The 22,492-nt window shown below is 42.0% G+C and overlaps 1 protein-coding gene across 1 annotated transcript in view; it reads left to right on the forward strand.

Moving 5' to 3' along the window:
* dlgap3 (discs, large (Drosophila) homolog-associated protein 3) overlaps window positions 1-22,492 on the forward strand; it is a 141,032-nt gene that overhangs the window by 107,340 nt on the left and 11,200 nt on the right. Inside the window, 8 exon segments of the mRNA XM_034236679.1 lie at window positions 10,010-10,320; window positions 10,322-10,393; window positions 10,395-10,975; window positions 11,017-11,254; window positions 17,857-18,071; window positions 19,099-19,201; window positions 19,293-19,509; window positions 20,917-21,452. Of these exon segments, the coding sequence (XP_034092570.1) occupies window positions 10,111-10,320; window positions 10,322-10,393; window positions 10,395-10,975; window positions 11,017-11,254; window positions 17,857-18,071; window positions 19,099-19,201; window positions 19,293-19,509; window positions 20,917-21,452 (2,172 nt within the window). The 5' untranslated portion in view covers window positions 10,010-10,110.

Genomic DNA, 22,492 nt, shown 5'->3' on the forward strand with positions numbered 1-22,492 from the left:
ATGCAAGAAGAGAACAAAACATAAAAATGTACCAAATTCCTTGTCGGTTAAGGAAAATGACTCAGATTCCAGAAAATATCTTCCTATTCAGTTTCCCTCTTCTTGATATCCTTGTTCAAACAGCATTTGCTTGCTCTGCAGGTTTCTGATAATGTATCTGTTTTCACGCCTCCGCTCCGGAAGCAATTTATTTTCAGGGTTTTCCGTCAGTCCCATCCTTGTGAACGCTATATCTCAGGAATGCCGCGATGGGATTTCTTCAAATTTGGCACAAATACTAACTTGGATGAAAGATGAACTGATTACGTTTTTGTAGTTGAAAGAGCAAGGCCACTGTGACCCAATGGCGAGCCGTGACTTTTATACCTAGGCCCTCTGACTGAAAATTATAAAAGTAGGGGATATTATCCGGCTGAACAAAACGTGCATTTATCTAACAGGTTCGTTTTCCACAGACCTTATTTCGAGCTATTTTCCAAAATCCTATGGAGAAATCCCATTGCTTTTTTGTAGAGGGAACCCGAGCGCAGCTAACTTCCGGGTATTAGGACGCGTTACTGCACCACATTATACACATGCATAAACTTCACAGCGGGAGGAAATTGTCATAAAGTCCAATCAAGTTATTTTGGTAAAACTAATGAAAAGTATAACAAAAAATATAACAAAAAAACCATTTAAATATATATATTTTTTTTTTTAAGTTTTCAAATATTATTTTTTAGAATATCTTAGGCCTTCAGAGAGGGCCCTGACGGCTCGCCACTGCTGTGACCTCACAAATCATGTGCTTACTATTACAATTTCACTCAAACATCTGAAAAGTGATGATATTTTCAACACATCCTCACTCCCAGGTCGGCCTATGTTGACGTTATGTCAAGTCCCCTGTCAGCTTTTTCCAACGCAAGGGGGGGGGCCTTAGCGTCCATTTTCAACGCAAGGGGGGGGGCCTTAGCGTCCATTTTCAGCTTTCCGGGATGTCCATATGCTTCTATGGACGCTCATGGAAGCACGGCATTCGTTTGTGTCGACTGCCCTTAAAGGCAATGTGAGCGTCCATTCTCATTGGATAACGGAGAATTGTACACCCGGAAGTAAGTATTCCCCTTACTGTCGATTGATTTTACAGTGATATCTGCACTACTCATCGACTAAAAAACACCAGATTATCCTTGTTAATTACACAACATTGATTGGTTTAAATTGTGTGCAATGCTTTTGTATTTTTCCCCTTCGATTCGGAGAAACAAATGTGTTTTCGGAGTAAAGGATGGCAGAAGACACTACACTACCCAGAATCCCCAGCTATCGTTTGGACTACACCATGTGCTCTGTTTGACGTCACGTGATCTTCAAATTTCTCCCAGCAGAAAAAAAAAACATGGCCGAACTTCGTTTTATTCTCGATGGAAAATGCCTATTTTAAAGTTAGTTTGGCCATTAAAATGCGTTTTGATGTCATTTGATGCGAGAAATATGAGTTGTTATTTCAGATTATGTGTGCAGTGGATGTACATGATCTTTAGTTTGCTAGTTATTACGAAGATTACTTCAGGAAATTGCGTCCATAACGTTTTCATTGTTACCAAGGTGGTTGCTAGGGACGCTGCTATCGATATTATTTCTGTTATGTTGTGTAACTGTTTAATGGTGTTATCTTTATTGCTACCCCCTTCCCCGTCAATGTATAGTGTTGGTTCACAGCGCAAACATATTAGTTTAACAACATCCGCATCTAAAGATAGCCTACGTTATTTCCCCCTGTGCAATTCCAGTCTCACATCTCACAGCACATCGTCATTAACAAATAACGGAAACAGACCGAAAACATTTAAAAAAAATACAATAATACTTTATTCCGAGTGTGCTTGCTTTTCTCTTTGGAAGTCATCACATAACGGCATTGTAATACACGGTTCGGCTGCATTAAATATTACATATCTGCCGTAGTTCTGTATTTATATAGCCCTGATGAGAAGACTTCTAGACAAACATGAGGAACTGAAAACGTGACGTGGATCATAAATATATCAGCCATTAAACAACATCTTACATTTCTTTTCACACAATACGTCTCCTTGCAGTATCAACACTAATTCGGCTGACTTTTATATTTGATCCAATTGGTAGATAGGCTGTATTTACACCATAAAGGTGCACAGCTGATATAAAGGGACACCTAGTGGTTAAAGCATGTTATTGAATTTCATTATTTTTATTATTAGATATGATTAGGATCCCTATAAAGTATATTAATTACTCGTTATTCTCTACTAATAGTTAATTAAAGACTGTATATAATGACTATTTTGCACATCCCTTTCAAGATTTCAAGATGTTCTAAGGTTTATTGACATATCATATAGGCCTACACAACTATGGTGTAGTTATGCATTGAATGAAAAACTTCCTCAATAGTGCATTACAAGACATCTATCAATATTTGTGCGTACCTCCAGCAATCTAACTATGTTGAAGCACTTATTTTAACTGATATTATACATAATGTATTATACTCTTATAAGATGTATGTAGATATTTCATCTCCGACCTTGTCAGGTATTGAACAATCAATAAATAAAGAACACAGAATTGTTGAATATAAAACACAGAATTTGTGTGATTATACTAAATGATTTACAAATAAACACCACTGCATATGTAACTGTTACACATGCTGATGTAATGCAAATGTTCCAACTTGAGATCAATAAAGTATATCTTATCTTAAGCTGATCGATGGCTACTGCCATATTTGCAAAATGTGCCTCTGAACCTTAACAAGTGCATGTTTCAGGCTTATCAATTAATGTAATGTAATGTAATGTTATCAATTAACAACAGGGGTCACAAACATAAGACCAGCTGTTAAATAAAGCTCTTCTGACCTTAGCTGGCATGTGTGTATATATATATTAATGCTGCCCATTATGGGCACAAGCAATTTTCACCCATTTATTAATTATATGTTTTAAATGTGAGTGTTTCCTATCCCCTAAACCTCCAGGGATGTACACAGTTTAATACTGGCAACTTCTTATTATGGGAAATACGAAAACGTCTTTTAAAACTACAACTCCCAGTAGAGACGTGCCATAGATACAGAACATGTTGCGAAACAGAATAGCCAGCATTTGTAGTTCTGGGGACGGGGTGGGGGAGGGGGGACGCGGTGGACCCGTTCAAATCCAGTTTTGGACAGCCTGCCGTGATTCCATCCCATTTCAAGTGCTGTTCGAGGCTCGGCGTAACCCTCGGAGCACACTCTCCAATCACAGAGCTTGAGGACTATCACGGAGTTTGTCAAACAGAGCACATGGTGTAGTCCAAACGATAGCTGGGGATTCTGGGTAGTGTAGTGTGTCTTCTGCCATCCTTTACTCCGAAAAAACATTTGTTTCTCCGAATCGAAGGGGAAAAATACAAAAGCATTGCACACAATTTAAACCAATCAATGTTGTGTAATTAACAAGGATAATCTGGTGTTTTTTAGTCGATGAGTAGTGCAGATATCACTGTAAAATCAATCGACAGTAAGGGGAATACTTACTTCCGGGTGTACAATTCTCCGTTATCCAATGAGAATGGACGCTCACATTGCCTTTAAGGGCAGTCGACACAAACGAACGCCGTGCTTCCATGAGCGTCCATAGAAGCATATGGACATCCCGGAAAGCTGAAAATGGACGCTAAGGGCCCCCCCCTTGCGTTGAAAATGGATGCTAAGGCCCCCCCCTTGCGTTGGAAAAAGCCGACAGGGGACTTGACATAACGTCAACATAGGCCGACCTGGGAGTGAGGATGTGTTGATATTTTGGATAGAGATATATTTTAAACTAGATAGGATTTTGACTAAAAACTGATTGGAGCTAGCTTACAGTAAATACAAAAACATCCACAGTAGATATTTAGATTTAGATGTAATGCACAACCACTGAATATCATATTTCTAAGCTAAGATGTAAAGGGCAACGGGTTGATGGATCGGTGCACAAATGGTTCTTCTGAACATTCGTCACTGTGTGCAGGTTTGAAAAATAAATTAGGTTTCCCTAAAACATATTTTGAAGGTGTGAAATGTTTCTCTTGCTGTTTGTAGACAGTAAGTTATTAGATCGTTTTTGTTTCCAATATCAGGCCGTATAGGTTGAAGTTATACATCCGTAAACACTGTTACTGAAATGTGACTGCTACACCATCACCATACAAACGGTCACTGTCGCTATAGCTACAGTAGCTAGGAAACTATGGACTCATAATGGTCGATGTTATTGAACTGAAATGAATTAATCAGTTTAATTGGTTAATCCACCCATCCATTTTCTGTCGCTTGTCACGGTCCTTGTTGTTTTAATTGTATTGATTATATTGTTATGCTGGAGAGGAATGACCAAATAATGATAAAGTAATAAATATGGCCATATAGTCTCAGTTTGTTTCCCAGCTTCCATACATTTATTAGATTGTGAAACATGTTATACATTAAAGTGGATGATACAGAAGCCCTGTTTAACCATGATCTACAATAAAGCCTTAAACAAGTTTTTGGTACCTAACACTCCGTCTTAATCTTTACAAACTCACACAGAGGTGGCTTGATGGTGACTAGACCAAAGACCATATGGCTATTTGTAAAGGCAAGGAAACCGAACCTAATTTGTTGTTTTTGTCGGAAGACTTGATGTTTTCGTAGCTGCTTTTTGTATCTGTTTGCAAATCATATTGGTGTTACCTTGAAGGCATGGTGCTCTTGAATAGTTATTGGGTTTATTTCATGTTTTTGTTCATATTGAGTGCCGCCACCACACCCAAAATTAAAGTTTCATAACATTAACTTGAATTTATTGTGATTTTATCAAATAATCTGCTGACCATCTTGTTAACTTTAGGCGTTGAACAAGTTTAATGCCTTATGGACAATCGTTTCTGCTGAAATGTGCTGTAAGAGGATGGGAGATAGGAGGAGGGTGGAAAAAGCAGGAATGGGAATGATAAGAGATTGGAAAACAGGGCAAGAGGAGGAGGAGACTAGGAGAGATATATAGAGGAATTGCCCCCTAGGCACTCTTCAATGTTGCCCTTATGATGGGAGCATATTTCCCCTGTGCTGTGGCCATCATCTCCCACTCTTTCTCTCACACATTTGCTCTCACACTCTCTCTGTCTCTCACTCCATCGTTTCCAATCTGTCTTTCATGCTGCATTTCTACCACATGTCCCTCAGCCTCGCTCTTCGCTGCTCCTTATAGACATCTCAAGGTAAAAGTCAATTCTTAGCCAACATCACCAACACCTATTTATGTCCCTTTTATCCAGAATGTGTGTGCATGGGAGGTAGCAGGTGCAGCGTACCCATCTGCACCACCATTGTTGTATATAAGCTCCTGCCAATTCCCACCTGAGAATGTGCATCTATAAAACATCTTCTTCCAAAAACGATATGAAAGCATGTGCCAGTAGGTGTTTTTCTAACTCTTAGCCATTATCTTTTCTTCTCTTCTTCTTTATTTATTTCCGCTTATTCCACACAAGCCTTTTTCTCTGTATGAACAGGGCTGACAAGCTGCAGCCACATTGTCCTCTTCCACGGATCGCCCTTGAAAGGTTCCATCTTTCCAATTGTTGATTCTCTCTGGTGTGTGTGTGTGTGTGTGTGTGTGTGTGTGTGTGTGTGTGTGTGTGTGTGTGTGTGTGTGTGTGTGTGTGTGTGTGTGTGTGTGTGTGTGTGTGTGTGTGTGTGTGTGTGTGTGTGTGTGTGTGTGGTGTGTGTGTGTGTGTGTGTGTGAGACAGTGTGTGTGTGTGTGTGTGTGTGTGTGTGTGTGTGTGTGTGTGTGTGTGTGTGTGTGTGTGTGTGTGTGCATAGGAGAGAAGGCAGTGGGAAAAAACAGAGAAAATAGATCATTCATGGCTAAAAGCTGAGAAGAGAAAATCAGTCCTTCCACCAGTTTCCCAGCATGCATGTTTCTCTGGCTGGCAGCACAGAGGGAAGTGCAGCCAACACAGAGCAGAGCCAATCCTCTATTATTTCCATACCCATTTTTATACTATTGTCTATCATTCTCCCCATTATGGGTGTGCATCATTGAAGTCTACTGTACAGGCACATAGGGACTGTTACCAGACTAATGAAAATGTTCCCATTGTTTGAGTACAATTCTATAAGGGCTCTATTCAGTTCAACTTCTCGTCTTCTTAAATGAGTCGACATATCTCGCTCTGACCACACTGTGGCTTCGTTCATTGTATCTGCAGTCGTTCATTGTATCTGCAGTCGTTCATTGTATCTGCAGTCAAACTTGCAGCTTTACCCCATTTCAATCAGAGCCAAGACTGCGGCTGCCTTGTCCAAATGACTGTCTCTCTCTATTGTCTCCCACATCGGTAGTTGATTTTACCAGCTATTCTTTCTATATAGTCTTATTCATAAGTCAAATGTCATTGTTTTGTTATCATAGTGAAGCACATCAGTCTGTTTTAGATGACCAGACGTTTGGGCATCTTATTCTTATCTTAGTCAAAGAAACTATTGAAGTCTAGTTAGAAAAAACTTCGGGCATTTTAGTTTTTAGTTGTTGGATTATAGTCAATCTATTGTAGCCAAAATATCCCCTTGTTTATTTTGACCAAGCCCTGTTCTTGTCATTTTCAAATTTACGTTGAGTTACTGTAAAGTTATTTTTGTTTTTGAAAAGCTACAGTTTGTATTGTTATTGTCACAGTTATTGTCCTATGATGTCACTATTATCTTCTCACCCTCGTATCTTAGTCATAGGGAAAAAAAGGTAATTGAAAAGCATATTTAACATTTTCAAAATGGTAGCAAATTCAAACTGTATTTTAGATTATAGATAATGACATTGAATGTAACATAAAGGAAAAGTGTTTCTATGCCAGGATTACTTAATGCCTTATACAGTAAAAAATGGGTTGGCCCATTTCCAGACTTTAAGCAAAGCTAAGCTAACTGGCTGCTGGCAGTAGCCTCACATTAACCATGTGGCATCAAATTTCAAGTCAAAAGGCATGTTTTCCAATATGTTGAACTATTCCTTTAAAGCCATTTATGGTCAAATAGGTATGACATTACAAACTATAAGTTCTAAATTAGTTCACATTAGATATTGTATTCTCTGTTGGTGGCATCTTTCACTTCCAATAATATCATGGTGTACTCCGAACTCCATGAGAAGCTCCCTTCCCTCCAGACAGACCAACATTTCCTTAAATGAGGACGATAAATACCCAAATGCATTTGTCATTTCTGGAATTCCAGCTTTAACATTTTACAGTAGGATTAACACTGATGTGAAACATCTTTTGACCCACAACTCTCAGACTCAGCTGTTAGGAAAGTGGGTCAGAGCAGCTGGTATGATCGCATGAATATTTAAAATGAAGCAGCTCCAGACTGAAGCCTGTGCAACAATCACATTGATGCCAAGCCGTGTTAAACAATGACAGCATGTTGTACAGCTCCAACTCCCTGCTGAGCAGCTGCAGAATATTTCTGCCTACACAGAGAGAAAGAGGGGGGGGGGCTGTCAAACAGGAATTGAAATGTATAGAGAAAACCAAAAGATTGTTGACGGCAAACATTCATCCCCCTTCCATATTAGAAGAGATACCTGAAAACATGCAAAAAACTACACAAAAGCACTTATTTGTTGTTCAAATTGTGTGTACATAATACTACAAAACTTCAATAATCTAAGAAAAATGGATGAAGCGAGAACACCGATGGATGACAGATAGATCAGTAGAGGCCAAAAGATGAGCAATGGAAACAAACTTTGCAATTAACTCAAGTGAGAAGTGCTGACAGCCAGCCAGAAGGACTGACAGGTTCAGAAAATAACGGAAAAAGAAAGAAAGGAGGAGAGCGTGGGGAGGGAGCGCCGTGACTGGAGGATGGATAGAAGTAGGTCAGGAGGAGAGACTGAGGAGAGGGAGACATGTGGCGGGATGGATAGAGGGAAGGTAATAAAGGAAAGAGACAGCCAACGCTGCGTCTATCTTTCCTGTCTGCACATGGGTGTCTTTCTTTAATGTGTGTGAGCGTAACTCCACATTCAGGCATGTGCGTTCATGCCACTGTGAGTCACAGCTCTTAGCCAGCAGCCTGCTCCAAAGCCAAAGACTTCATAATAAACAGAAAAAGGTTTAATTTACTCCTTCAGGCAGAGCTGCTCACTTTTCTGTCTATCATAAGCAGGGCCACACACACAGACACACACACGCACACACACACACACACACACACACACACACACACACACACACACACACACACACACACACACACACACACACACACAACACACACACACACACACACACACACACACACACACACACACACACACACATATATGCAATACTGGGATGCTGACTTGGAAAGGCCCGTTGTCACGGCTACACCAATGACACGGCTGGATGTGGGTGAGCTTCCTGGGTGGCGGCTCTCATTCAGCCAATCGAGGCTAACACGCCACACTCCATTTAATGATTATCCCAGCATCTGTCCCCTATCTCTCATCTCTGTGAGCAGGCCGACAAACACAAGGCTCAGTGAATCCCATCCAGCCGAGCGGCTTCATTCAGCTTTTCGTTGAGTAATATCAGCTCAGTTTAATCCAATCTAGAAATGCTTGTGTGCATTACAAACAGGCCGTGCGCCCTTGATTCATTATATAGTTAGAGGAGAACATGGGTAATAGAGGATGAGCAGCAATTAATGCCAGTCCAATAAAATAAATGATTACCACATTTGGAAGGTAATCTCAGTTGTTGTCCGTAGATTTCATGTTTTCATTCTGTTTACTTTAACTTACAGATACTCGAGTGTGTGTGGGCGATAAGGTTTACATTGTGCCACATTGTTGCTGCAGCTTGGTGTATCGACTTCATTTCCTGCACTCGTCCTCGGCTGCACTTTTGTTCTTTTGGAAGCAACGGCAAGGTCGGCTTGTGCCTGATCTCCTGGATACTGTGACTGGTTTCATGTTCAGCAGGTATTATAACAGGGAACTCGCTCAGTCATTGATAGCACGGAGGTTTTTGAGTTTGCTTGGACGCTTGCCGGCACTCTAACTTCCCGCATTAAGATGCAAGTGATCGATAAATGCACTGTTTTCCTCAGCTGTAAATCATGCAAGTGCTCTGAGCTCCTGTGCAGACATTGAGGAAGAAAAAAGAGACAACAAGAAGTTCTGGGGTGATTAATACAACAATAAACAAGTGTGAGGAGCGATGGGGGTGTTAAATGGGAGAGCGAGGCAGAAAATGAAGAAACACCTTGAGATAAAAAGAAATACTAATATTCTTGATTTATCAGCACCGCAGCCTTAGAGATGAGCGAGGAAAAGAAAGCTGCCTGTGGCCCATTATTATTGCGGCCTGCAGGATGAACGCAAACAATTGCACTGTTTGTCTTTGGTTGGGTAAAAAACAACAGCAACATCAATACAAATGGTAATCATGAGGAATCAGAAAAACATATTCTTTTCATTTTCAATTTAACAGGCCACTTGATAGATGCGAGAAAACTATCTTTGATATAAATCTGCAAGTCCCTTTCTTTCTGATGTGACTCATTTGTCAAGTCATACCTTTATCTCAGTCCACTGCTCCCCCCACCACTGTGTCTTAAACATATACGCTACAAATACTAATAACAAGTCATTTATACCTGTACGGACTCTCAACCATATATTTTAAGGTTGAGATCAATGTCCCTACAAGTTATAGCCCTTTCCTATGTGTCCATCATGTGTGCCTGTTAAAAATGCTAAGAGCAATTGAGTTAACGTAAAGGTAAGAGCTGAGATCAGAAACACCTACTAATCATCTCCCAGATACTCCTTGTAAGAAGACAGTACAATATTACTGATTGCAAGACTGAACCACTTGATTCAATTATTTGATAAGATTCATATTTTCTTCACGAATACAACTCCTGTCTCCCTGGCAACAAGACTTAATTTGTTCCTCTTTTTGTGCCTCCAGGTGAGACCGGTGCAGCCCTGTCACGCCCGCAGCGCCCCCTTTCGGCCCGGACGGCCCACCACGGCCCGGCGCCTGTGAAAGGGTACCATGTCAGCCGTAGCATGTCGCAGCATTCCTCCGGTGGGGGCGGACCCTGCCACTGCCCGCCTGAGGATGGTGAGGGCCCGGGCAGGGACTACTACCAGGGTCACAGCGATGGCCACTACTACCCTCCAGGCCAGGCTGAGGCCTTGGCGCTGGAGAGGCACCATTCCCACTCCCACGGCCACTCTGGAGGGGGAACCTTTCCACGTTCCCACCCCAGCCAGCACCCCGCCTCTCCAGTCGCTTGACTCTTGCGAAGAGTGCCTGTCTTCAGGTCATGGAGCGAAGATGCACCGCATTCCCCCCGAACATGATCGACCAGCAGGTGCCCTTTCATCCCGATGGCTTCCACACACTGCAGTACCAGCGCGCGTCCAGTGGGGGGGCTGAGCCGCGCAGCGAGAGCCCCTCACGCATCCGCCACCTGGTCAACTCTGTGCAGCGCCTCTTCGCAAAGTCCCAGTCCTTGGAGGCGCCGGCCAAACGGGAGTTCAACGGCACGAGAGGAGGCGGGGACTACCGTGGAGAGAGAGGAGAGAGAGGAGAGAGAGGAGGAGGCCACAGAAGTGGAGGGGAGGATGGCGGGGGTCACTATTCAGGTCACCAGCCTCGTTCTGCAAGGAGGAGCAAGTCTCGGGAGCGTAGCAAGAGTGGAGACTCCAGGCACGAGTCAGGCAGACGCCATCGCAGCAGGACGGCAGGCTGGTGGAGCTCTGACGACAACCTGGACAGCGACAGCAGCTACCTGGTCAGCGGGGGCCGGCGAGGGTATCCCAGCGGGCATGAGAGCCTGGATGCAGCCATCCAGGAGCTCACCATGAAGAGGCCCAAGGAGCGTGGTGGTGGTGGTGGTGGTGGTAGTGGTGGTGGTGGTGGTGGTGGTGGTGGTGGTGGTGGTTGGTGGTGGTGGTGATGGAGGGGGTGGGGGGTGGTGGTCCTGGACCTGCGGAGTGCATGGCTTGTACCACAATGGCTCTGGCTGGGAGTGAAGGAGGGGGGCACCACGGCCACCACGGCCACTCTCTGAAAAGAAGCACCTGGTCAGCCATGACAGTGAGTCAGGCCAGAGAGGTGTACCCCTCCACCAGGGGGGCGAGCTACGAGAAAGCCCTGGTGCCCTTGGAGAGTAAGCTGAAGGAGAGGAGCTTCCACTACCTGCAGGTGTGTACGCTTGCATGTTATCCAATTATGTGTCTGTGTACAGGGAATTAGTGTTTGCTGCTCCATGCTGACCTTTCTCATGTCTCATGCAGATTAACCTTTAGCTCTTGTTTGCATTTGCATGAACTATATTACACCTTCTTCTCTGAGTCATAACTCTGCATAGTTCTCTTTACAGTGATAGCTGTGTTTCCAACGTCAGTTGAGGATAATGTTCTAAAATCCATTTCAAAATGATGTTAAAAAGTGGTCTAACATCACACCTAATTTGGATTTTTTCTTCTGTTTCAAGATGCATCCTTATGATGGTCTCTATATTCATGATTAGAGCTCTAAAATTTGAAGGAACGAATGGCTAAAATGGTGCTTATGTGTTGCTACCTGACAACTTAACACTGTTTGCATTACTCAAAGAATTGACAAAAACTTGAAATGTTTTTATCCCAGAAGAAGAAAGAGTAAGAAAATAAATATACACCCAGTACAAGACATGACTCATATATTTCACCAGGAAAATAGCAGTGTTTCTGTCCCTGCGTTGTGATGTACAATTTCAAATGGTGAATAAAACCCTGAGATCACAAAAAAAAAGGATTTTAAGCCGGCTGAGGTAGAAAATGTGACAAATTGCAATGGAAACATCTTTAACAGTTACATTATGATGTATATGAATTTGGATGAAATTCGCAATACATTTCGATGAAAACTTGACTACATAAACTCTTTTATATCATATACATGTATTCAATGTTAACCCTCTTTTCATTCGACAATTATGAATTGTATATTTTTCCTAAAAAGTGTCAAGAAGATAAGATGTCAGACATGATCAGGAGTTGTATGTCAACCTGAGAGACCCCATGGACTTCTTTGGTGAATCATAAAAACATGGACCGTTATCATTTCTGATAGATTTTGAGATGTAAAGTATCTCCCTGTGATGGATCTCCAAATCCTACATATTGTCCCTTTGCCCTCTCTTTTTTCGTATACATGAATTCCTTAAAAATGAAAATCGCATGGCTGTTACATTGAACCCGCAAAAACAGCTGGAAGAACAACAGACACACACAAACACACACTCAGTAACATCTCCAGCTGTGCGGAGGTAGCGCTGCCATGCAGGCTGTGTTCGACGGAAACAGGCAGGTAGTCACAGGAGTCCCTGGTGTTTTTCCAACTCTCATCCTTGTGACACAGCTGAGGTCTGCTGATAGAAAAGAGAGAGAGAGGAGAGAGAGAGAGAGAGAGAGAGAGAGAGAGAGAGAGAGAAGAGAGAGAGAGAGAGAGAGGAGAGAGAGAGAGAAGAGAGGAGAGAGAGAGAGAGAGAGAGAGAGAGGAGAGAGAGAGAGAGAGAGAGAGTTTTCAAAAGGACGAACCCCACACAAATGTGCCTCTGTGCCTTAGGCTATAGCGTCATATTCACACCTCAGGACATGGAATGAAGTTCCACATTGCAGCTTTCCTCATATCTCCCGGCGTCACTTGCAGTTTTGCGAGGAACAGGTGGAGAGAGTTTGTGGAGTGAATTTAAGTGATGTGCTTGGATGTGCTCGAGTCAACCTGATTGATCCATGGCTTCAGAGCAGACAGCTTCCTGGAGCTGCAGAGATAGAGCTCTTCAGGTCTACTCCAGAAGTACTAGACCTCAGGACAAATGGTAGTGCAGGTGCCACAGTGAAGCATCAACTCCACACTGAAGCCTCGTTCTCTGGAAGCAAAATGTACAATGATTGCTGCCAGGCAAGTGCAGACAGATTGTGTAAAGAATAGACACCACATGTGCAACAACGGGTTTAAAGCGTCAATAAATATTGTCATTCAAACAGTGGATCACATTTCTACTTGGATATGAGGGGCGGCTGTGGCGCAGTGGATAGTGCCTTGATTTTCGGATCAGGGGGTCACAGGTTCAATCCCACTGCAGTCAGCATGTCGTTGTGTCCCTGAGACACTTCATCCCAAATTGCTCCTGTGGGGATTGCCCACAGTATTGAGTATGTAAGTCGCTTTGGATAAAAGCGTCTAACAAGTAACATGTAATATGAAATCACACACCCAGCTCTGCAGTTCCTCTTACCTTCACAGAGCTTTACAAATGTTTGCTACCCAGTGGAGCATTCAGCAGCTAAAGAGTAACATATTTCCCTCAGGTGTAGGTGGCAGCAAGATACAAAGCTTAAAGAAGAATAAATATTGGACTACTGGATTAGGTGGTCAGAAACAGGGCTCGAAATGAATGCTAATTTTCCTATTTCCAAAAGTTTAAAGTAAATATCCTTGTGGCAGAAGTTTGTTGGTTTGACGACCCTTAATTAGATCTTCCTTGTTTCCATCACAAAGAGCCGTGTTCACAAAGTCATGGATAGACTAGTCTTACAATATTGAGAAGGAGAGAACAGGGAAGACATTCTAATACCGTACAAATACAGTGCATTTTCAACTGCTCCTTAAAGTCAGAAATACACAAAAATAGCTTTCAAGGCGGGCACTTTGTGACACTAACATGCACATACAGGTCGACGCTGGGTCATCACTCAGGATTTCTGCAAAAAGATGAGGAAAAAGTGCGGCAGCTCAAAGTGAAAATTAAAGCAAAGGAACCGAATGACTGTGATCAGAGTCAAAGGGACATGTAACAGGCTTCCTCCCCCGTTGTCTACGCCAATCACAACGTGCCGCATCTGAACCCGGCGCTCTCCATTTCATAAGCCTCTCCTTTTCCCTGGGCCTGGGTCTGATAGATAAGCAATGATGCAAAAAAACAGAATATGGTGCGAGAGTGAAATGAAGACTGAAACAGCGAAGGAGTAGAGACACAAATATAGGCGAGAGAAGAGGGGGGTGAAAAGATAGAGGGACGTGGAGATAGCAAAGCAAGCTCAGGGATAGAGAGGAGATAAAGGAGGTGATGGTAGCCAGGGGGCGAGGCGAGAGGAGGAGAGACAGAGCAGGATGAGAAAATGAGAGAGATAGTAGAAGGCCAGGGGGATCAGGAGATTAGGCTGAATCATCTTTTAAGTGATGACCTTAAAAACACAGACTCAGCTGGATGCCAAACCCCGCGGGCCTTGACTGTGTGTGTGTGTGTGTGTTGTGTGTGTGTGTGTGTGTGTGTGTGTGTGTGTGTGTGTGTGTGTGTGTGTGTGTGTGTGTTGTGTGTGTGTGTGGTGTGTGTGTGTGTGTGTGTGTGTGCGTGCGTGCGTGCGTGCGTGCGTGCGTGGCGTGTGTGTGTGTGTGTATCAACTGGTGTAGGTGTTTTTATTTGGTTACATGCTTGTGTGAGACTGCGAAACTCAGCATTTGCAAACACTGGAATGTTGAAAGAGGTCTTTCTGCTGATATAGTACTTCCTGTTGTGATTACACACTTTTCCCTTTTAAATTGTAGTAAAATGCCTCTTTAATAATTAACAAAATGCCTTTTCAAAAATAAGAAACGTGTATGAAGAGGCTTTCAATACAAATAAAGCCTGTATGTGTTATAAAATAATACTAAAATATGCCTTGATGCAGGTTACCTAATGGAAAGGAGATTGAATTATTTGTTAAAGGTTTGATTAGTTGGAAAAAAAACATTCATTGGGCAAATAATGGATATTAAGTTTGAGCTCTATATTGAGACATGGTGTTATTAAAAAGAGTATTTAAAGTAATCAATATTAATAAATTGGAAGCCGTTCTTCAAAAGCAGTTTAAAATTGTTTTTCAAAACATAGTTTCACATGCTGATGTGTTTTTCTTTATTTTATTTCCCATGCTGGTAATTTACGTTCTTAATCAATGCCAAATATGTTAGTGCTGTAATCACTTTCATGGCATCATAGCGTTATTTATTTGTGGTGGGGAGATGTGAGTGCATCTTTAATGAAATCCACCACAAACATTATCCCAGCACAATCTAATCTGGAGCATTTCATTAACTCACTTATATTTAGTGTTCACGCCTTTGTCTTCCCGTCATTTCCTCCTCTGCTTAGTTCACTCTAAAGCCTCTTAAAAGGCCTCCTCCCTACTCTTAATAGTGTTTAACCTTATGTGCTCTCTTAAGGGCTATTAAGCTTTGTTATCTCTATCGGAATCTAGACTTATTTTACATTCTCAAACAATGTCAAAGTTACAAGGATTTTCTTTGAATTTCACCATGATGCTCTACTGTTTTTCTAGGAAGCTTGAGATAACATTATCTGCTAAAAAACAGGTTTGCAATATATAAAGAAAGGATCACAATGGCCTGGGTGTGCAGTTCTACCTCTATTGAGCCCTAAAGAAAGGGCTTAGTCACCCCCTGATGCACCAAACTGCACTTCATTCTTAATTAAGAGTCCTGACAACCTGCACAACAGGTGATCTGAATAACTTTCTCATCACCTCTTGAAGTCACATTTACCTCAAATGTGTTGCAAAGTACCAAATAATGAGGGACTGCCATAACCATTAATACAATTCATCCCCACCACTATTGTCCTTGCCATGACAGCTTCCCTCTCCCTCTCATAAGCTTGTTGGGACTGAATACAAATATAATATTGGTCCAATAGTGTAGTGTTATCACCTACAATATAGCAACAATAATTCATTCACACTATTCAATTGCTTTTCCCTTAACAGTTCAAGGATAATAATGCACACATTTACAGAAAAGCTTACCATGACCGTTTCACCATACATGATACATGATGTTAGTACTCAATGTATGATGCAATTGCTGAATCCTTGCTCGCTCCTTCACCCTTTTTATTCTTATGTATGACTCAACTCGTGCAAATGCTTGTGTGAATGTGAACTCTGTACAAGGTTGATGGGTATTATTAAAGCTGCACTTGTATTGTACTTTAAGAGTAGCAATGGCAGTTGGATCAAATGATATTGATGAAAGGCAAACACACCCACAGAAAATGATCACCTAACCCCTGCAGTTCCCAGCAGGGCTGCAGAAATGTTTAGCCTCTTTTAGCTTATTGTTTTGGTTTGCTGGTTGATAAACTCCAAATTCGTCTCCAGGCTAAGATAAAACCATCATACCCTACTTGCCCGGCAGCAAAGTACACAAAGACAAAGTGAGAACATTTAGAAAATAATGAGTATTCAGGTTAAGTTAGGGCTTATTTTTAAAGATGTCCATGTTATATATATATACAATTCAACATTGGGAGGAATCCAGTTTGGTAAAGAACCCCTCACACTACAGGATCCAGACAGCCTGAAGTCTGCAATTCTTTAGAGAAGAAATCCGACCCAAAATCTGTCCAATTACCCTCTAGTTTGGGGCCAACTGAATGCAGCTTTAAAGAAATAAACTGTGTTTCATTGTCTCTCTTTGTAACTGCCTGGCTTTCTGTTTTTCATTGGTTATGTTCCCCAAAAATCATCTAATGATTTGGAATATCATGGAATTTCCTACAATCAATTGTGAATTTTAGTTATAATTTTAATAAATAAATAAAAACACTTTGTTTGGTTTCGGTAATTTTTCTGTGCTGTGTGAATTACTGAAACCAAACGAAGTGTTTTTATTTATTTATTAAAATTATAACTACAATCCGAAAAAACAGGGGAAGCCTGGCTTTCCTTGGCCTCCAGGAGAAAACGCCACTGCAGGGAATGACAGTATATGACAATCAGTTACTGAGTTGGATTTGGTCTTGTGGTTTTTTTTAAAGAACAACAACATGCCAGAAAGGGGTCATTTGAAGAGCTAAGAAAGCGTCCTGACTTATGAAGTCATACATTTCACATGACGGCCACAGTGGGAACCTAATTGTTTTTGTTTCATCTTATTGCTTCTTATCAATTCTCTATGTGTCGTTTGCTTGTGTTGGCTGTGTTTCTGTTTGTATTTTTTTCATTTAGTTTTCTCATCATATTCTCATTCATCTGCCCATCTGTCTTCCCACTCTGTTATTCAGCTTCTCCGTTACTTGTTTTTCCTCTCTGTACACCTGTCTGTGCCTCTCTCTGACACTTTTCCTGCCGGTCCCCCTACATTTTGCCATTTTTTTTGTGCATTGTTTTATTTGTTCTGTCTGTCAGCTTTTAGCTTATGCTGTTTCTCCTTCTCTGTATCAGTGTTTTCTCTCTTTCTGTAAGTTACTTTCTCTCTTTCTTTATCATCCTCTCCTATGAACGTTCATGTGTGTTTGCGTGCATGTGTGTTCTCATTGTGTGTATGAGCATGCTTGAGCCATCTTGGCCAGTGTGTTGGCTTCACACTGTGTGCATGTGCGCCATGACTGTACGTCTGATTCATCACTCTCCTTCTGTTCGAGGTGTGAAATATATTTCTGTTTCGAGAAACCCTTTGACTTCAATTACAGATATTGAGAAGACGCTGCCAACAGTGCAGTGCTAACACCTTCAATATCACAACTCTAATTATTAACACTGATCAATTGCTTTTTCCTTAACAGTTTTGTAGAAGAATGCAAATCTACTTTTAACCCATACTTATACTTCTAATACTGAGACTGACTACCTACTAAAGCTGTTTGACCTTACTATAGGATTGTACTACTCTCTGTATGTCCCAGATTAATCCTCCTCTGCCCTTTTTATACTTATCCATGATTATGTTTGTGTGAATGTGGATGTGATGTGTCTCAGGTCCCTTCAGATGACTGGGGCGGGGGATATGGCGCTGGCAGTGGGACAGACAGCGGAGGGGAGATTCCTTGTCGCCGCATGCGGAGCGGCAGCTACATCAAGGCCATGGGCGACGATGACAGCGCTGACTCAGACAGCAGCCCAAAAGCCTCGCCCAAATCTACCCTGATCGCCCAGAGGGATGCCTTCAGACGGTCCATCAGCATGGATCAAAGGTCAAACGTCACACATGTAGTGTTTGCATAAATGCCGAAAGATCATTCAGCTGCTTTGCATAGAGAAATATTCATACACACTCCAAACTGCCACTTTTTGGCCTTTATAGAGTGCTGGGATAAAGTTGTTGTGTAGGCTAAACCCGAAGCATTTTCCTCGTTGACATAAATGTAATGGGATTTTTACATTTGGTTTTGAGACTTTTTTTGAACAAATGCAATCGTAAGAAGTTGAAAGCTAAGTTGATGCTATCAACAAACCACACCACGGTCGCATACCCTAAAGTAACCACCACATAGCTAACAGCGAAATGGTGATGACTTTAAGAAGTTTAATTTAAACATTTGACAGTAATCGTGATTTGTATGATACCTAAAAGCAAGTGGGTATTTGACGACATTTTATGTAACATAACAAAAGGTCAAAGTATTAAGCTTCTGTTATCCACTGACCTTACTTCGGTCATCTAACCGAAAACCCATTAAAAAAATATCGACTTTGAGATGAGGGAACAGGAAGTGCATAAGTCCTAACTCATATATTATGTTGTACAAAAAAGTATATTCCTATTATGATAAAACTCAAATTCATATTAAATGAATAGAATGGAAACTTGGGATTTGTTTTTGGACAGATTTAACTGCACTTGTGAAAAAAAACACATGAATAATTAATTTACTGAAATGTTGAGTAGGATTCAAACAAGAGAAACCCATTTTAGTGATAATGTGATGCACTGTGGTCGTTCCTATTCGACATGGGAATGCAGCATCACAACACTCAAAGTGACTCCAGCTGGCAGTTACAGAGACAGACTCAGTGAATCTTTATTTGATAGTTTTGGTTAATTAAATGTGTGTTGATGCAGTGAGTTATTTACAAAAATAGCACAACTAGATTAGACATCATTACACATCAAGAATATAATATCAAGTCAGTAAAAAATTACTTTTGTCTCCTCGTCGTCCCCTTTTGTTTTTACAGTCGTCAGAAATGCTGACTTTGTGCATTATTTGTTTGATTCAGGTACTCGTGTAAGCAGTGTACAGACTCCTACCCCAACAGCCGAACTACACCCAAAACCCAAACGCGCTCTCGTAGCTACACCCGCTCTCTGACCAGCTCACAGGTAACAATGTGCTCCATTTGTGTAAACCGTGTATTCACAAGTTTCTTTAAGTTTAGGTGTCCAGACTTCAGCAATATGTCCTTTCCTTCAGCTGGGAGACACGTTGAACCGTCAGTTCGAGGCGGTGTGTGAGACCATGTTCGGGGAGGTGGAGTCTCAAGCCGTCGAGGCCCTGGACCTTCCCGGTGTTTTCCGCACGCGCAGCCACAGCTACGTCCGTGCCATCCAGGCCGGCTGTTCCCAAGACGACGACTGCCTCTCCGTCTTCTCCATGTCGGGCCCCCAGGGAAGCATCAAGGCCGGGGCGGGTGAGTGTATGCGTGTGTGTGTTTTGGCGTACCATTATGCAGCATCTGTGTTTTGTAAGGGTGTGTGTGGCTACCTTTTATATGGTGGCCACCTGGTGAGAGACAAAGTGGGAGTAGTAACTTCCCTATTGACAGATTTTGTCAGCTTACCTACACAAAAGCAAGTTTATTCAATTACACACACACAACCGCAAACCCTACACCCTTGCACAGATGTGTGCAATCTGTGCATCCATTTTTTATTATTTTTTATTCTCTATTCTTTTCAATCTCTATGATCTCGGTTTTCCCCCTAATCATTTTGCAGTATTTCTTTGTGTTTGTGTAAATGTGTGCATGCTCTAAGCACAGAATCGTATGCATGTTATTCTGCATTCTCTTTGTTCTCTGTCATCTCTGTATCTCATCTTTCCCACAACCCTCCACAGGCTCAATAGGTACAGGAGTGTTTATAATTATGATTATAGCTCAGCGGCTTTTCCCCCCGTCTTTCTGTCTTCCGTATGTCTCACTGGTGCATTCTCAATCTTTTGCCTTTTTACTCCATATCAATCATCATTTATTTGAATGTCATTCGTGCATTGTTTTGTTCTGATCATTTTTTGTGTAACTATTCTCAAGCACTCACAGTAAATCTGAAGTCTTGTGTGTTTGTGCAGGAGACTGCAGAGAAACTAGCTTGCAGGACACAAATGTCTAAGCTTAGACCAGCAAATCCCTCCTGATATTTATAAAAGCCTCTGTGAAGTGTCATATAAATCATCGATAGACACACATTCTCTGTACACAAACTCAAAGACCCACACATATCTATACCCACATCTGCACACTGGAGCTCAGAGCTTCCTGATATTTTTTGTAAACTATGACAAGCTGGTAGGTGTTCTAGACTGTGAGAAAGATGCATTAAAGTTTGATCCTTTATTCACAGTAAATACACTGCGTGCACTCGCATGTGCGTTTGAGGGAGGAGAAAGAGACAGAATGTGCGCTCCTCATTTTAATACTTCTCTCAGGAAATTGCTTCATCTTCCTCAGAAGCACAGTTAGGTTAGCTCAAGGGAAAGGGTCTGTCACATCTGTCTTTTTTCACCACGTTGCATCCTGCCTATATTACTGAAAGTCATAACAAAAGCTGAATTTTGGGGTGAAAAGAAATAGAGCTTTTGAGTTGCCTTTATGAGTCTGTCACATTTGCATTATTATTTAATGATTTATGTTGTTTTTATTCTCCCTCTTTGCATTGCTTTACCTACTTTTATGACTCATTTCCCTCTCTTTCATTTCACCTTCAAGTCTTTTGTAAGTATCCACCTCCCCTTCTCCCTGGTGATGTAGTCCCCATTTTTGCTTTTAACTGCTCACTTTGCCTCTATCTTCCTTTCTCTCGCTCTTTTGTCACTTCAGTCTTTCCTTATCGTAAAGGTGCTCCTCCGCCACTCCCACCTCGCATGTCCAAGTCTTCTCTCTCGGTGCGAGCACAGAGCAGCACAGAGTCCACCCAGGATGCCTACTTTCAGGGTGGTGGACAGATGGCCCCGAGTTCAGGCTCTGGGCGCCCCAAACAGCACAGCAACTCGGTGGACCTGGGCAGCTCTGACGGCCCCTCGGGTCGCCTCTCCAGGGGGGGCTACTACACGGCCACAGGCTCACGCTCCCGACAACACAGCAACTCTGCAGAGAGTCTGGATGGGGTCAGGGGTTCTCGGGAGCTAGTGCTCTACGGAGGGGCCCCGGGAGTCGGAGTGAGGGCCAAACACAGCAGCTCGGCTGACAGTCTGCTGGAGGGGCCACCGCGGCCGGCCAGGGAGAGGGACGGCCGGGGCGCGGGCAGCCTGGGGAAGTCCGTCTCTCTGCCTCAGAACAGCATGGTGCTGAGCAAAGCTGGGGGGCAGGACGACGGGCGTGGGGGGAGAAAGTGGAGGCCGTCCATCGCCACGCAGGTGAGGAAGGAAATGTTACCCTTTTTAATTAAGTCTGCGACTAACTAGTTTAGTCACAATCCCATAATAGTTTAATACATAAATGTCAAAGATAATGCAAATTGCTTGGTTTGTGTGAAGACAGTAACTACAGTATACCAAGCATATTCAATATAGTATAGCCAACTAATGCAGGGAAATCTTGCATTTTTCCCAGATTTGGACGTGTTGGAGAGCTTTAAGCTGTTGTTTCACTATTCTGATCAACTCAAAATCAGGATGGTGCATATAGGAAATTCATTACAATAAATGTTTTGTTAGAATGGAATACAATGTACAAAAAATTGCGAAAATATACCAACAAAAAGATAATTGCAAAAATGCAAGCCATATGGTGACTGCCCACCAATTGGCTACTCTGCAGTGATTAGCACAAGACAACTGTCAGAGAAACTGCTTTTGTACTAATTGCTCCCTCCGTCAGAGCATTCCTTTCTCCTGAGTTTATAAAACTTTTTGTCCATAATAATGTGCAAATATTGAGCAAGCTGTTGAAATTACAGCCTTGAACTGTATGCTTTGACTGTTACTGCCTTGGGCTTTTTTCCTTCGTCTTCTTTTTAATTATCTTTTTGTGGCTTTCCCACAAACTAACAGCTGTTAAAAGTTAAGATGAGGTCCAAGGCATAAAAGAAGTGAGTGCAATATCAAAATATTCAGAAACGAAATTTACAAATTACATTCAAAGGGGCATAATTAAAGTAATAGGTCACTAATGATGATATACAGTAAAGGGCTTTCCTAAGGGCTTTTTCACAAACTAACAGCCTAATAAAGTGGGCCGATAGAGTTTTTGTCTACATTACAATACATTTCATGAAACGACATAAAATATTTGCGATGTAGTAAAATTAAGATGTTTCTGCCAATGGAAAACCCAACCTCAACTAAAGGTCTAAACTAGTGTAGTTCTGGTGGCATTCATGAGGTGCCTCAAAACATAGGACACAATTAAATTAAGAATCCAAAACAAAATGGGGCTAAAATAAAAGCTTTTTACA

This window comes from Gymnodraco acuticeps, unplaced genomic scaffold (genome assembly GCF_902827175.1).
Source record: "Gymnodraco acuticeps unplaced genomic scaffold, fGymAcu1.1, whole genome shotgun sequence".
Taxonomy (NCBI): domain Eukaryota; kingdom Metazoa; phylum Chordata; class Actinopteri; order Perciformes; family Bathydraconidae; genus Gymnodraco; species Gymnodraco acuticeps.